We start from the raw sequence: 17,262 nt of genomic DNA, 5'->3' as shown, positions 1-17,262 counted from the left end.
ACAGATCGAGGTCCAGACCATGACACAAACCCGAACCCAGACTCGGACCCAAACTCAAACCCACACCTAGAATGGGACACAAACCTAGACCCGGACCTGGACCCAAACTCGAACCTAGACCAGTATCAGAACTAAGGACTTAGACCCAGAACTGAATCCAGACTCAGATCGGGATTGGAACTTGGGACTCGGACCCAACCTAGACCAAGACCCAAGACGCGAACCCACACCCGGAGCCTGATCTAGACCTAGAATTAAACTAGGACCCGAACCCAAACTCAGACCAGGACTCGAACTCTAACCCGAACTCAAACTTAAACTCGAACTCTGAATACCAAATGGAACTAGAACCGAACTATGAATAGGACCAGGACCAAGACCTAAACCTAAACCCGAACCCAGATAAAAACCCAGACAGAGAATTAAACCAAAACCGAGACTAGGACTCGAACCCGAACCTAGAACGGGACCCAAACCCACACAATAACCGGGACCTGGACCCAAAATCAGTATAGGGACTTGGGAAACAGAACTAGGACCTGGACCTAGTACCCGACCCAGACCTGAACTTGAACCTAGGACCCAGCTCTTGTCTCGGCACAAGAAATTGAACCAGACTGGGACCCGAGATTTGGATCCAGATCTAAACCCAGGGCTTGGACAGAACCCGTAGTCGGTGTCTAGATTTTGGACCCAGCCCTGGACCCAAACCATGACAAGAACCCGAACCCACACCTGGACATGAACCCAGTCCCAAACCCAAAAGTGGACGCGAACCCGTGCCATGTGACCCAAAATTGGAACCAAAACCTAAAGTTGACCGGGATTTGAACTAGGACATGGACATGGCATCATAACTGAAATTGGACATAGATCCAGAACAGTAATCGGACCAAGATCCCAACCCAAACCTGGACTCGAGACCCGAACCCGAACCTGAACTCAAACCAAAACATGGAACCAGACTAGGGACACAGAACCAGGGTCGGGACCTAGAACCGCACCCCAATCTCGATCCCGAACCCAAACTCAGAAATGGGACCTGGGACGTGAACTAGAACTAGACCGAGACCCGTGACAATGATCCAAATCTTGACTCGGGATTCGGGTTACGGGGCCTGGAACAGACCAGTAGTCGGTGTCTAGATTTAGGACTCAGACTAGGACTAGAACCCAGACCTAGACCTGGGACCTAAAATTAGAACATGAACAAGAATCGCCGAACGAGGACCATAGAACAAGACTACAACCGTGACCAGGACCCAGAATCGAACACAGACCTACCCTCAGACCCAAAATGAGACTGGAACTCGAGCTCGGACACGGTGGTCTACCCAGACTGGAACTGACACCCGGACCTTGACCTAAATCTGGGACCTGGTCCCAAACACAGACTAGGACCTAGATAAGGATTCAGATACGAACCTGGAGTTAGACCTAGACCCAGACTGGGATCGAAATGCTAGACCTAGATCTTGACCGAGATCCTGACCCAGATTCAAACTTGGACATGCACTCGGGACCCAAACATGGACTTGGACCCAAACCTAGACCCACATCGGTGTCCAGACCTTGACACAAACCCGAACACAGACTGGGACCCAAACTCAAACCCACACCTAGAATCAGACGCAAAGCTAGACCTGGACCCGGACCCAAACTCGAACCCAGACCAGGATCAGAACCAAGGACTTAGACGCAGAACTAAATCTAGACTTAGATCGGGATTGGAACTTGGGAATAAGACAAAACCAAGACCAAGACCCAGGACGCGAACCCACACCCAGAGCCTTATCTGGCCCTAGACCTAAATCCGGACCCAAACCCAAACTCAGACCAGGACTTGAACTCTGACCCGAACACAAACCCAAACTCGAACTTAGAATCGCTAATGGCAGTAGAACCAAACTAAGAATAGGAGCAGGACTAGGACCTAAACCCAAACCCGAACCCAGATCAAAACCCAGACAGAGACCTAAACCCAAACCAAGACTAGGACTCGAACCCAAACATAGAACGGGACCGAAACCCATACAATAACTGGGACATGAACCCAAAATCAGGATAGGGACTTCTAAAACAGAACTAGGACCGGAACCTAGTGCCCTACCCAGACCCAAACTTTAACCTAGGACCCAGCTCGTGACCCGACACCAGAAATGGAACCAGACTGGGACCCGAGATTGGGATCCGAATCCAGACCCAGGGCCTGGACAAAACCCGTAGTCGGTGTCTAGATTTTGGAGCCACCCCTGGACGCAAACCCTGGCATGGATCAGAACCCACACCCGGACGTGAACCCAGTCCCAAACCCAAAAGTGGACCCGAACCTGTACCCTGTGACCCAAAAATGGAAACAAAACCGAAAGTTGAACGGGACTGGAACTAGGACTTGGACTTGGAATCATAACTAAAATTGGACCTAGATCCAGAACCGTAATCTGACCAGGACACGGAATCCAAATCAGACACAAACCTGAATTCAGAGCCGGACCCGGATCCCAATCCAAACCTGGACCCGGGACCCGAACCCGAACCTGAACTCAGACACAAACATGGAACCAAACTAGGGACATAGAACCAGGGTCGGGACCTAGAACCCTACCCCAATCTCGATCCCGAACCCAAACTCAGAAATGGGACTTGGGACATGAACTAGAATCAGAGCAGAGCCGTGACAATGATCCAAATCTTGACTCAGGATTCAGGTAACGGGGCCTGGAACAGACCAGTAGTCAGTGTCTTGATCTGGGACTCAAACAAGGACCAGAAACTAGACGAAGAACAAAACCCGAACCCAGGCCTAGACTTGGGACTCAAAATTAGAACATGAACAAGAATAGCCAAACCGGGACCCTAGAACAAGACTAGGACCGCGACCAGGACCCGAACCCAGACCTAGAACCGAACACAGACCCAGCCTCAGACCCAAACTGAGACTGGAACTCGGGCCCGGAGACGGTCGTGTACCCTGACCGGAACTAATACCCGGACGTGGACCTAAATCTGGGACCTGATCCCAAACTTAGACTTGGACCTAGATAGGGATCCGGATACGAACCTGGACTCGAACCATGGCCAAGACAGGGATCGAAATGCTGGACCTAGATCTGGACCGAGATCCTGACCCAGACATAAACTTAGACCCGCACTCGGGACCCGAACTTGGACCTGGACCCAAACCTAGACCCAGATCGGGGTACAGACCTGGACAAAATCTGGGACGCAGACTCGGACCCAAACTAAAACCCACACCTAGAATTGGAACCAAAGCTAGACCCGGACCCGGACCCAAACTCGAACCAAGACCAGGATCAGAACTAAGGACTTACACCTAGAACTGAATCCAGACTCAGATCGGGATTGGAACTTGGGACTCAGACCCAACCTAGACCAAGACCCAGGACGCGAACCCACACCCGGAGCCTGATCTAGATCTAGACTGAAATCAGGACCCGTACCCAAACTCAGACAAGGATTCGAACTCCGACCCGAACTCAAACTCAAACTCGAACTCGGAATCCCAAAAGGAACTAGAATCGAACTAGGACTAGGACCAGGACCAAGACCTAAACCCAAACCCAAACGCAGATCAAAACCCAGACAGAGACCTAAACCTAAACTGTGACTAGGACTCGAACCCGAACCTAGAATGGGACCCATACCCACACAATAACTGGGACCTGGACCAAAAATCAGGATAGGGACTTGGGAAACAAAACTAGGACCGGGACCTAGTACCCGACCCAGACCCGAACATGAACCTAGGACCCAGCTCCTGACTCGGCACAAAAAATGGAACCAGATTAGGACCCGAGATTGGGATCCAGATCTTGACCCAGGGCTTGGACAAAACCCGTAGTCGGTGTCTAGATTTTTGATCCAGCCCTGGACCCAAACCATGACAAGTAACCGAACCCACACCTGGACCTGAACCCAGTCCCAAACCCAAAAGTGGACCCAAACCCATACCATGTGACCCAAAATTGGAACCAAAACCTGAAGTTGACCGGGACTAGAACTAGGACTTGGACTTGGCATCATAATTGCAATTGGACCTAGATCCAGAACAGTAATCAGACCCAGATCCCAACCCAAACCTGGACTCAGGACCCGAACCCGAACCTGAAATCAGACCAAAACATGGAACAAGACTAGGGACACAGAACAAGGGTCGAGACCTAGAAACGCACCCCAATCTCGATCCCGAACCCAAACTCAGAAATGGGACCAGCGACGTGAACAAGAACTAGACCGAGACCCGTTACAGTGATCTAGATCTTGACTCCGGATTCACGTAACGGGGCCTGGAACAGACCAGTAGTCGGTGCCTAGATTTAGGACTCAAACTAGGACCAGAACCCAGACGAAGAACCAAACCCGAACCCAGACCTAGACCTGGGACCCAAAATTAGAACTTGAACAAGAATCACCGAACCAGGACCCTAGAACAAGACTAAAACTATGACCGGGACCTAGAATCGAACACAGACCTAGCCTCAGACCCAAATTGAGACAGGAACTCAGGCCCGAACACGGTCGTGCAACCAGACCGAAACTGAGACTCGAACCTGGACCTAAATCTTGGACCCAATCCCAAACGCACACTTGGACCTAGATAGGGATTTGGATACTAACCTGGACTCGGACCAAGACCCAGACTGGGATTGAAATGCTGGACCTAGATTTGCACCGAGATCCTGACCCAGACCAAAACTTGGACCCGCAGTCGGTACCCTAACTTGGACCTAGACCTGAAATTCGGACCCGAACTCAAACTCAGACCAGGACTCCAACTCCGACCCGAACTAAAACCCAAACTGGAACTCAGAATCGCAAATGGAACTACAACCGAACTAGGACTAGGACAAGGACAAGGACCTCAACCAAAGCAAAACATAGATACAAACCTAGACAGAGACCTAAACCCGAACCGAGACAAGGACTCGAACCCGAACCTAGACCGGTACCCAAACCCACACAATAATCGGGACCAAGACCCAGAATCAGGACAGGGACCTGGGAAACAAAACTAGGACCGGGACGTAGTACCCGACCCAGACCCGAACTTGAACTTAGGACCCAACTCGTGACCCGGCACCAGAAATGGAACCAGACTAGGACCCGAGATTGGGATCCAGATTTGTACCCACAGCTTGGACAAAACCCATAGTCGGTGTCTGGATTTGGAACCAGCCCTGGACCCGAACGCTGACAAGGACTCGAACCCAGACCCGGAACTGAACCCAGACCCAACCCAAAAGTTGACCCGAACACGTACCCTGTGACCCAAAATTGGAACCAAAACCGGAAGTTGACCAGGATTGGAACTAGGACTTGGACTGTGAATCACAAATGAAATTGGTCATAGATCCAGAACCGTAACCTGACCAGGACCCAAACTCCAAATACGACCTACACCAGAATGGGGAGCCGGACCCGAATCCCAACCCAAACCTGGACTCGAGACCCGAACCCGAACTTGAACTTAGACCCAAACATGGAACCAGACTAGGGACACAGAACTAGGGTCGAGACCTAGAACGACACCCTAGTCTCGATCCCGAACCAAAACTTAGAAATGGGACCTGGGACATGAACAAGAACCAGACCGAGACCCGTGACAGTGATCCAGATCTTGACTCGGGATTCGGGTAACGGGGCCTGAAATAGACAAGTTGTTGGTGTCTAGATTTAGGAGTCAGACTAGGACCAGAACCCAGACGAAGAACCAAACCAGAACCCAGACCTAGACCTCGGACACAAAATTAGAACTTGAAGAGGAATCGCCGAACCAGGACCCTAGAACTAGATTACACCCGTGATCAGGACTCGGACCCAAACCTAGAACCGAACACAGACCTAGCTTCAGACCCAAACTAAGACTGGAACTCGGGCCCGGACACGGTCGTGTACCCAGACCGGAACTGAGACCTAGACCTGGACCTAAATCTGGGACCCGATCCCAAACACAGACGTGGACCTAGATAGAGATTCAGATACTAACCTAGACTCAGACCAAGACCCAGACTAGGATCGAAATCCTTGACCTAGATCTGCACTGAGATCCTCACCGAGACCCAAACTTGGACCCGCACTAGGGACCCAAACTTGGACCTGCACCCGAACGTAGACCCAGATCGGGGTCCAAACCTGGACAAAAACCCAAACGCAAACTCAGACCCGAACTCAAACACCCACACCTAGAATCAGACACAAAGCTAGACCCGGACCTGGACCCAAACTCGAACCCAGACCACGATCAGAACCAAGTACTTAGACCAAGAACTGAATCCACACTGAGATCGGGATCAGAACTAGGTACTCGGACCCGACCTACACAAAGTCCCAGGACGCGAACCCACAACCGGAGCCTGATCTTGACCTAGACTAAAATCCCGACCCGAACCCAAACTCAGACCATGACTCAAACTCCTACCCGAACGCAAACCCAAACTCGAACTCAGAATCGCAAATGGAACTAGAACCGAAGTAGGTCTAGGACCAGGACCAGGACCAAAACCCAAACCTGAACCCAGATCAAAACCCCGATAGAGACCTAAACCCGAACCGAGATTAGGACTCGAACCTGAACATAGACCGGGACCAAAACCCACACAATAACCGAGACTTAGACCTAGAATAAGGATAGGGACGTGGGAACCAGAGCTAGGACTGGGACCTAGTACCCGACCCAGACCCAAACTTGAACCTAGGAACCAGCACGTGACCCGGCACAAAAAATGGAACCAGACTGGGACCCGAGATTGGGATCTAGATCTGAACCCAAGGCTTGGACAAAACCCGTTGTCGGTGTTGGGATTTGGGACCCAGCCCTGGACCCGAACCCTGTAAAGGACCCGGAACTGAACCCAGTCCCAAACCCAAAAGTAGACCCGAACCCGTACCCTGTGACCCCAAATTGGAACCAAAACCGAAAGTTGATCTGGACTGGAACTAGAACTTGGACTTGGAATCATAACTGAAATTGGACCTAGATCAAGAACCGTAACCGGACGAGGACCTGGACTCCAAATCAGACCTAGAGCCAAATTGGGAGCCGGACCCGAATCTTAACCCAAACGTAGACTCGGGACCCGAACTCAAACCTGAACTCAGACCCAAACATGGAACCAGACTAGGCACACAGAACCAGGTTCGGGACCTAGAACCGCACCCCAGTCTCGATCCCGAACCCAAACTCAAAAATAAGACCTTGGACCTGAACCAGAACCAGATCGAGGCCCGTGACAGTGATCCAGATCTTGACTCGAGATTCGGGTAACGGGGCCTAGAACAGACCAGTAGTAGGTGTCTAGATCAAGGACTCAGACTAGGACCAGAAACCAGACGAAGAACCAAACACTACTACAAATTATACTATTTACGTTGGTCAACGCTACTATTCATAGCGTTGACTGACGTGAATAGTACCCAATAATTAAATTCGTCTATTTATAACTGACACTAATAATATATAATTCGCGTCTATTTATAAATGATGGTAAAAAAACAAATCGACGCAATAAAGCAAAAATTTTAAAAACTGCTTTACAATTTGCGTCTGTTGGTAATACTCGCTTAATATAATATGCGAGGTTTAAAAGATGACACTAAATACAAAGAGAGAGAGAGAGAGAGTGAGAGAGAGAGAGAGAGAGAGAGAGAAAGAGAGAGAGAGAGAGAAAGATCAACGCAACTAGCAGTAAAATCCCTAAATCGCAAATGAGATGCGTGTACTGTTGATATTTCACCTAGCCCTCATCCTCTTTGACCTTGCTCTGGCGATCAACAGGCGGCCCCTTCGTCTTCTTCAAAATCATCACTAAAGTAACATTCATTTGCAAGTGCGTCAAGAAATTTCTCCAGTTGTAATGACAATTATTTCATGCTTAGTCCCCATTCTCAAACATGCTGAGGTGATTAATGCAACCTTTTTTTACTTTTCTTTTGAAGAATACTTCTGATTGTATGTTCTTCTAGAGGATGAATCATTCCTAATTGCAATTGTTAATACTATTCAGGGGCTTAATAAGTCACTTATTGAGAATAGTGTAATCACACTCGGTAGGCTTACATGGGTTTGTCCAGATATTTTTGTAAATTGACAACTATTAGCCAACCTTCTTTATTTTTTTTTTCTTTGTTACATTTATGAAATTTGCAATTGGGTTTCTGACATTTTTGCTTTGGTAATGGCAGAGAGATCAGAATCTTCCATCAGAGTCACCCACACCGAGGTACGCTACATATCTATCTACCTTTTCTTCATCAATCTCTTAATCGTTTCAGCTCTCATCTGTCTCTTGATCGTATTTTAGCTTTCCAGTGATCAATTTAGGGTTTGATCCTTCCTTTGGAACTCTATCTTCTTACTGATCAGATTCATGAAATGGATGCCAAAGATGATACCAGGAAGCGATTGAAACCAGTTGTATGTTGAACTCTGACTCTGACATCAACTCGAACGACTCGGTACTAATTTACCAGACTTTATGTCCATTAACTGATTGACTGGTTGCCTTTGTTATAAGGTGGAAGACCACGGAGCCATTTTGATGGCTGAGGCTGAAATTGATCAGACTAACGGTGCATCGCCAGAAATGGAACTTCATATCACTCAAATTCTTGAAAAATGGGACAATTTCACTAACATGGTACTATTTTCACTTACATAATATTAATAATCATTTTATTCATTCATTATGAAATTGATCTTCTCATTCTTGTTGTTTGTTGTTTGTTGCAGGTGTCTGAACTTCTTGAATCTGGAAAGACAATGTTTAAGGAGCTCAGTAATGAATTCGAGAGCAGATGATCACGTTAGTAGTGCCTTATTATATATATTCACTTCTATATAATTCAATCTTTAACTTAAACTCTTGCTATGCTCCAACCAAAATAGTTGTTATTATTCTGAACACTTTATCATTAATTACAATAAAAAAAGCCACATACATATATATACATATATTTTTATTATGTAAGACATGAAAGTAAAGCACCATACACATTTATCTTTATAAAATTATACTTCATTGCAAAATAGTTAAGATTTTTATTTAAGGAACCCCTTATTTTGATGTGACTATTGTTTGGTTCTCTAAATGGAGGCGCAAATGTATTACTTAGAGATGTGCTTTGTTTGAATTCTTCACAGAACATGGTCTATTTGAAAGTGCCAAGCATGGAGTGATTCCATCTCAATATCAGGACTAAGTCTTTTTTTTATTTGTGAATTTGATCATATTTTATTCAATAATATCTTCAATTTTACTTTCTGAGTGTTATTTTATTTCCTTTCTCATTAAGTTCTCGAGCAATGTTATGTAAAAAAAAAAAAGTTCCTGAGCCACATTGGTCTTCAACGAGTTTGATGGCTTTCAATAGAAAGTGACCTTGAACAAAGTTGACCCAAAATTAATTTACCATCTAGATGGCTCTCCTTTTTTTGGAATTTCTATGTTTAAATGTTTTTTCTTTCTTATTTCTTAAGTTGGTTATGTTTTCATTGGATATTGATTGGACATTTGTTGTTTCTTCTGACATAAATAATTTGTTAAGAATTTCTCTTTATTATGGATATATAGTGATTTTGGAGTGATATAGGCATATAAAATGTGTTAATATGTTTGTTAATTTTGCAGAGTATATTAAAAATTTATATTATATTCATTGTTTTTCTTTGTTGGCCTCAAAATAAAGGAGCCACTCTACATCTATGGTAGTTACTATAGGTGCTCTTTTATACGTTCTTATATTCTCTCTTAATTGAATTCTTAATGATTCAATAATTACATTTTTTGTGACTTTTTATTTTCAATATGTACTAAGGTTTTGATTAACATTCTTTCATATGTTATAGCTTTGTTTTAGAAAGTCCAACCTCACATTGTTTCTTTTTGGCTAGGACTTGAGTTGGTAGTTTTTTCTTTTTAAATTTTTTTATTATGTTAAAAGTTATTAGTTTGACTATATTTTTAGATCAATTAGGGTTATAAATTTGATTTTGAATACATAATAAAGTAGCTTGTTATCTTAACAGCTATTGTTGGCAATATCACTTCAGTCCAATGTGTAGGAGTTGTTATGTAAGTATTTTACTCTAACTCGGTGTTATATATGTGTTTCTAAATTTTGTTAGAGGCTAGTCAGAGGCAGAGGTTGGTTTATACTTGTAATAATTTTCATTGGAATATATTATAGGATTGGAATTGGAGTCACGTAAAGAGGAAGAGGAAGAGAAAGATGAATACTTTTCTGATCCCTACGAAGATGACTTGGAGAAAAGATCATGCAAAATTGTCTATGGTGATGGAAAGGATGACAGCAGCAAGTCTAGTAAATCTAAAAAACTTAGACCACTACCTGAATATAATGACATATTGGATTGAATAGGGTATTAAATTAGGCTTTGCCTCTTCTCTTGTTTGTTTATGTTACTGAATTAGTGCTAAATTTAAAAATAAATAATATTAATAATAATAACAGTAGATATTTGACCTTGAGTGTTGTTTACTATTTATGGTTCATTTTATAAGCGACGCAATAAGTAAAAAAATAGTATTTTAGCAATTGATATGATATTTTTGAACCGACGTAATAAATGTTTTGTGATAGTTGTAAAATGCCATAAACAATTTTGCGTCATTTCTAAACCGATGCAGAAGAAAAATTATTAAAGTGCATAATTTGCGTCGGTTTGTAAATGTAGACAATTGTTTTTCGCGTCGTTTTAAAAACGACGCTAATAAAAACTATTTGCAACTACGGTATATACGTCGATTTTTTTAGCCGACGTAAATTCTTTAAATGACACTTAAAAACCGACGAGAATTATACTTGTTGTAGTAGTGAAACCCGAACCCAGACCTAGACCTGGGATCCAAAATTTGAACCTGAACAAGAATCGCCGAACCAGGACCCTAGAACAAGACTAGGACCGTGACAAGGACCCCGACCCAGAGCTAGAACCGAACCCAGACCTAGCCTCAGACCCAAACTGAGACTGGAACTCGGGCCCGGACACAGTCGTGTACCCAGACCAGAACTGAGACCCAGACTTCGACCTAAATCTGGGAGCCGATCCCAAACACAGACTTGGACCTAGATAGGGATCCGGATACGAAACTGGACTCGGACTAAGACCCAGACTGGGTTCGAAATGCTAGACCTAGATCTGGACCCAGATCCTCACCCAGACCCAAACTTGGACACGCACTCGGGACCCGAACATGGACCTAGACCCGAACTTAGACCCAAATCAGGGTCCAGGCCTGGACACAAACCCGGACACACACTCTGACCCAAACTCAAATACCCACACCTAGAATCAAACTCAAAGCTAGACCCGAACCCGGACCCAAACTCGAATCCACACAGGGATCAGAACCAAGGACTTAGACCCAGAACTGAATCTAGACTAAGATTGGGATTTGAACTTGGGACTCGGACCCAACCTAGACCAACGCCCAGGACGCGAACCCACACTCGGAGCCTGATCTGGAACTAGACTGAGATCTGGACCCGAACCCAAACTCAGACCAGGACTCGAACTCAGAATCGCAAATGGAACTAGAACCGAACTAGGACTAGGACCAGGACAAGGACCTAAACCCAAAGCCAAACCCAGACCAAAACCCAAATAGAGACTTAAACCAGTACGGAGACTAGGACTCGAATCCGAACCTAGACCGGTACCCAAACCCACACAATAACCGGGACCCGGACCCAGAACCAGGATAGGGACTTGGGAAACAAAACTAGGACCGGGACCTAGTGCCGGACCTAGACCCAAACTTGAACCTAGGACCCAACTCGTGACTTGGCACTAGAAATGGAAACAGACTGGGACCCGAGATTGGGATCCAGATCTGGACCCAGGGCTTGGACAAAACTCGTAGTCGGTGTATGGATTTGGGACCCAGCCCTTGACCCGAACCCTGACAAGGACTCGAACCCACTCCCGCACCTGAACCCAGTGCCAAACCCAAAAGTGGAACCGAACCCGTACCCTGTGACCCAAAATTTGAACCAAAACTGGAAGTTCACCGACACTAGAACTAGGACTTGGACTTGGAATCATAACTAAAATATGAGATAGATGCAGAACCGTAACCGGACCAGGACCTAGACTCCAAATACGACCTAGACCCGAATTGGGAGCCGGACCCGGATCCGAACCCAAACCTGGACTCGGGATCCGAATCAGAACTTGAACTCAGACCCAAACATGGAACCAGACTAGGGACACAGAACCAAGGTCGGGACCTAGAACCGCACCCTAGTCTCGATCCCTAACCCAAACTCAGAAATGGGACCTGGGACCTGAACCTGAACCAGATCGAGACCCGTGAAAGTGATCCAGATCTTTACATGGGATTCGGGTAACGGGGCCTGTAACAGACCAGTAGTCGTTGTCTAGATTTAGGACTCCGACTAGGACAAGAACCCAGACAAAGAACCAAACCCGAACCTAGACCTAGACCTGGGACCCAAAATTAGAACCTGAACAAGAATCGCCAAACAAGGACCCTAGAACAAGACTACAACCCTGACTAGGACCCGGACCCAGACCTAGAACCGAACTCAGTCCTAGCCTCAAACCCAAACTGAGACTGGAACTTGGGCCCGAACACAGTCGTGTACCTAGACCGGAACTGAGACCTAAACCTGGACCTAAATCTAGGACCCGATGCCAAACACAGACTTGGACCTATATAGGGATCCGAATACGAACATGGACTCAGACCAAGACCCAGACTGGGATCGAAATGCTGGACCTAGATCTGGACCGAGATCCTCACCCAGACCCAAACTTGGACCCGCACTCGGGACCCAAACTTGGACCTGCACCCGAATCTAGACCCAGATCGGGGTCCAAACCTAGACAAAAATCCAGACACAGACTCAGACCCGAACTCAAACACCCACACCTAGAATCAGACACAAAGCTAGACCCGGACCAGGACACAAACTCGAACCCAGACCAAGGACTTAGACCGAGAACTGAATCCAGACTGTGATCGGGATTGGAACTTGGTACTCGGACCCGACCTTGACAAGGACCCAAGACGCGAACCCACAACCGAAGCCTGATTTGGACCTAGACTGAAATCCAGACCCGAACCCAAACTCAGACCATCACTCGAACTCCTACACGAACTCAAACCGAAACTCGAACTCAAAATCGCAAATGGAACTAGAACTGAACTAGGCCTAGGACTAGGACCAGGACCTAAACCGAAACCCGAACCCAGATCAAAACCAAGACTGAGACCTAAACCCAAACCGAGATTAGGACTCAAACTCGAACCTAGACCGGGACCCAAACCCACACAATAACCAGGACCTGGACCCAGATTCAGGATAGGGACCTGGGAAACAGAACTAGGACCGAGACCTAGTACCCCACCAATACCCAAACTTGAACTTAGGAACCAGCTCGTGACCCGGCACAAAAAATGGACCAGACTGGGACCCAAGATTGGGATCCAGATCTGGAGTCAGGGCTTGAACAAAACCCTTTGTCGGTGTCTGGATTTGGGACCCAGCCCTGGACCCGAACCCTGAAAAGGACCTGAACCCACACCCGGACCTGAACCAAGTCCCAAACCCAAAAGTAGACCCAAACCCGTACCCTGCGACACCAAATTGGAACTAAAACCGGAATTTGACCGGGACTGGAACTAGGACTTGGACTTGGAATCATAACTGTAATTGGACCTAGATCTAGAATAGTAACCGGACCAGGACCCGGACTCCAAATTAGACCTAGACCAGAATTGGGAGCCGAACCCGGAAACCAACCCAAACTTGGACTCAGGATCCAAATTCGAACCTGAACTCAGACCCAAACATGGAACCAGACTATGGACACAGAACCAGGGTCGGGACCTAGAACCGCACCCCAGTCTCGATCGTGAACCCAAACTCAAAAATAAGACTTTGGACCTGAACCAGAACCAGACCAAGACCCGTGACAGTGATCCAGATCTTGACTCGGGATTCGGGTAACGGGGCCTGGAACAGACCAATATTCGTTGTCTAGATCAAGGACCCAAACTAGGACCAGAACCCGGACGAATTTTCGATCTTTCACTTGTTTGTTGAGGTACCGAGCTACTTTTTGTTGATGAGCTACCAACTTTAAGTTTGCAGTTGCTCATTTTTCTTCGATTTTATCAAGTGATTCTGCAAGATTTATGTGATTGGTACCTTGATTGTACGTCAACCTTCTGTGGGATGGCTGTTTGAGTTCGACGGGAAGCATAGCTTGTGGATGTGCCACTGCGGCAAAGCTTTTGATGATGCCATGGTTCGCGTAGAAATCAGCGAAACATTGACTGTCGAACTGCTTGCCGTTGTCGGAAACTATTTTGTACGGTAGTCTGAACTGGCATATGATGTTCTTCACTATAAATTCTCGAACCTTCTTTGATGTGATAGTTGTGAGTGGTTCGGCTTCAGTCCACTCTGTAAAGTAGTCGACTGTTACCATTGCGTACTGCACTCTGCCTTTTCCTTTGGGTAATTGTCCGATTAGGTCAATTCCTCAGATGGCAAAGGGCCACGAACTTTGCATTTGTGTCAGCTCATTGGGCGGAGCTCATTGGGCTAGCGCATCGGCTGTTGTATTTTCCTCTCTTGGAATCTGCTTGAGGCTATAGCTTTTGAATTGTGCGAGCAGATCATGTATTTTGCTGAAATATGCTATCATTTTTTCTCCTCGAGCCTCGTATTCGCAAGATACATGATTTACCACTAGCTATGAGTCACTGCAGATTTCGATGTGCTTGGCTTTCATTTCCTTTGGTAGTTTGAGTCCAGTGATTAGGGCTTTGTATTCGGCCTCATTGTTGGAGGCTTTGAATCTTAATTAGACTGCTACATGAAGGTGTTGCCCCCAAGTGTGACAAGGGCAATTCCTGCGCCGAATAGGTGATCTATGGCCGATCCATCCACGTGAAGCTTCCAGGTCGGCTTGTTTTCAGTGTAATTCGGCTGTGGTGTTGGCTCGGGATCGCCTTCTAGGATGCTTTAAGTTTTTCCTGTGCATTCCACCACAAAGTCGGCCAAGGCTTGGCTTTTGATAGTTTTTCGGGGTTCGAAGTTGATTTCGTACTGCCCTAATTCCACCGCCCACTTGAGTAATCGCCCAAAGGCATCTGGCTTTTGCAGTATTTGTCGTAGTGGTTGGTCGGTGTACACCCAAACAGGATGAGCTTGAAAATAAGGTCTTAGCTTTCTTGTTGCTAAGATGAGGCAGTAGGCGAGCTTTTTTATCAACGGATATCGGCCTTCGGCCTTGATGAGTCTTTTACTGATGTAACAGACTGGATGTTGCACGCCATCTTCTTCTTTGATTAGTACGGCGCTTATGGCATGCTCCGTTACTGCCAGGTATATCCCTAGTTCCTCACCGTCCAGAGGTTTAGAGAGGACGGGAGGTTTTGCGAGCTGTGCCTTTAGATCTTGAAAAGCTCTTTCACATTCTTTTGTCCATTCAAACTTTTTGCTTCCCCGTAGGATGTTGAAGAATGGGACACATTTATCCGTTGTTTTTTACACGAATCTGCTTGGTGCGGCGATTCGACCAGTTAGGCTTTGTACCTCTCTGGTTTTTGTTGGCGAGTTCATATCCAGAGGGCTTGGATTTTTTCCGGGTTGGCTTCAATTCCTCGAGCGTTGACGATGAAGCGTAGAAACTTTCCCGAACTGACTTTGAAGGAGCATTTTAGGGGATTCAGTTTCATGTTGTATTTACTGAGGACTTTGAAACATTCATCCAAGTCGTCTATGTGTCCCCTAGCCTTTTTGGATTTGATGAGCATGTCATCCACGTACACTTCCATATTTCCGCTGATCTGATCTTTAATCATTTTGTTGACCAGTCTTTGGTATGTAGCTCCGGCATTTTTAAGACCAAATGGCATGACTTTGTAGCAGTAGAGACCCATATCTGTCTGGAAACTTGTATGTTCTTGGTTTGGCGGATGCATCTTGATTTGATTGTAGCCCGAATAAGCATCCATGAAGCTTAATATTTCCTGCCCGGCTGTTGCATCGATGAGCTGATCGATTCTTGGAAGTGGGAAACAGTCTTTAGGGCATGCTTTGTTGAGGTCTGTGAAGTCAATACAGACTCGCCGTTTCTTGTTTGGCTTAGGCATGAGTACGGGGTTCGCAACCCAAGCCGGGTAAAAAGCTTCAATGATGAAGTTTTTATTGCCCAGCTTTTCAACTTCGTCTTTCAGGGCTACTGCCCATTCTTTATCCAGGAATCTTCGTTTTTGCTGAACTAGCCGGATATTAGGATCGATATTCAGGACGTGCGAAATAATAGAAGGATCGATTCTGACCATATCCGCATGTGACCAGGCAAAAACGTCTAGGTTTGCTCTCAAAAATTTTATCAATTCCGATTTTACTCCGAGCAACAAACCCTTTCCGATTTTCAGCTTTGTGGCCGGGATAGGTGGATCGACCTCGATCTCTTCTAATTCTTCCACAGGTCCAACATTGCTGCTTGGGTCCCCAAGTCGAGGATCCACATCTTCATCCTTGCCTTGGGCGGTTTCCTACTTGGGAATATTTATTCCCTTCTCTAGGCTCTGGCTGGATGATACTTCCTTCTTAGCCTTTGCCACTGCAAGGTTGTAACATTCCTGAGGAGATTGCTGGTTCCCTCTAAGACACCCTACTCCATTTTATGTTGGGAACTTCAGGCATGAGTGGAATATTGATGTGACAGCTTCTAAGTCATACAAGGCTTGTCGGCCTAGCATTACGTTAAAGGCTGAAGGAACATCCAGTATCAGGAATTGTGCCATGATAGTTATGCTCGTTGGAGCTTGTCCAACTGTGAGGGGTAGGCGGATTTGTCGCAGGGGCGCAACTCCTTGACCGGAGAAACCATAGACGGGCTGAAGGCCCATCTTCTCATAAGCAGTCTTGAACAAAATATTTGAAGAAGCCCCATTATTGATCATGGTTCTGGATGCAATTTTGTTTGGTATCTGGACTTCCATGACTAGCGGGTCATTGTGCAGAAATCTTATCTGGACAACATCTTCGTCGTTGAATGTTATGGTTGGCTCTCCTGCTCGTGGAACTTTGGACTTCCTTTCTTCCACGGCTAGGATGACTTCTTGCTCGTACTTCTTGCTCGTATTGAGTTGTGCGGACATATCGCTCCCGAGCTTTGCCTGTGTCTCCAGCGATGTGCGGGCCTCCAATGATGACTTGCAAGTGTCCATCTAT

At 46.3% G+C, this 17,262-nt stretch overlaps 1 protein-coding gene across 1 annotated transcript; it reads left to right on the top strand.

Annotated features, from left to right (window-relative positions):
* Window positions 1-7,657: 7,657 nt before the first annotated feature.
* On the top strand, window positions 7,658-8,999 carry LOC115698020 (uncharacterized). Its single transcript, XM_061101698.1, has 6 exons — window positions 7,658-7,919; window positions 8,025-8,067; window positions 8,203-8,240; window positions 8,384-8,434; window positions 8,535-8,657; window positions 8,750-8,999. The coding sequence occupies exons 1-6, from the start codon at window positions 7,875-7,877 to the stop codon at window positions 8,816-8,818; spliced, it is 369 nt and encodes a 122-aa protein (XP_060957681.1). The 5' UTR covers window positions 7,658-7,874; the 3' UTR covers window positions 8,819-8,999.
* The last annotated feature ends 8,263 nt before the right edge of the window (window positions 9,000-17,262 follow it).

Source organism: Cannabis sativa, chromosome 7 (assembly GCF_029168945.1).
Source record: "Cannabis sativa cultivar Pink pepper isolate KNU-18-1 chromosome 7, ASM2916894v1, whole genome shotgun sequence".
NCBI lineage: Eukaryota > Viridiplantae > Streptophyta > Magnoliopsida > Rosales > Cannabaceae > Cannabis > Cannabis sativa.
Note: the sequence above shows the minus strand (reverse complement) of the source record. Positions and strands in the feature narration are given on the sequence as shown.

Excerpts from the sequence above, each read along its gene's own strand:
- LOC115698020 (XM_061101698.1), top strand. The coding sequence starts at position 7,875 with ATGACAATTATTTCATGCTTAGTCCCCATTCTCAAACATGCTGAG. Across the intron at positions 8,068-8,202 it reads GAATAGTGTAATCACACTCG|AGAGATCAGAATCTTCCATC; the intron begins GTAGGCTTACAT and ends TGGTAATGGCAG. Across the intron at positions 8,241-8,383 it reads TCAGAGTCACCCACACCGAG|ATTCATGAAATGGATGCCAA; the intron begins GTACGCTACATA and ends CTTACTGATCAG.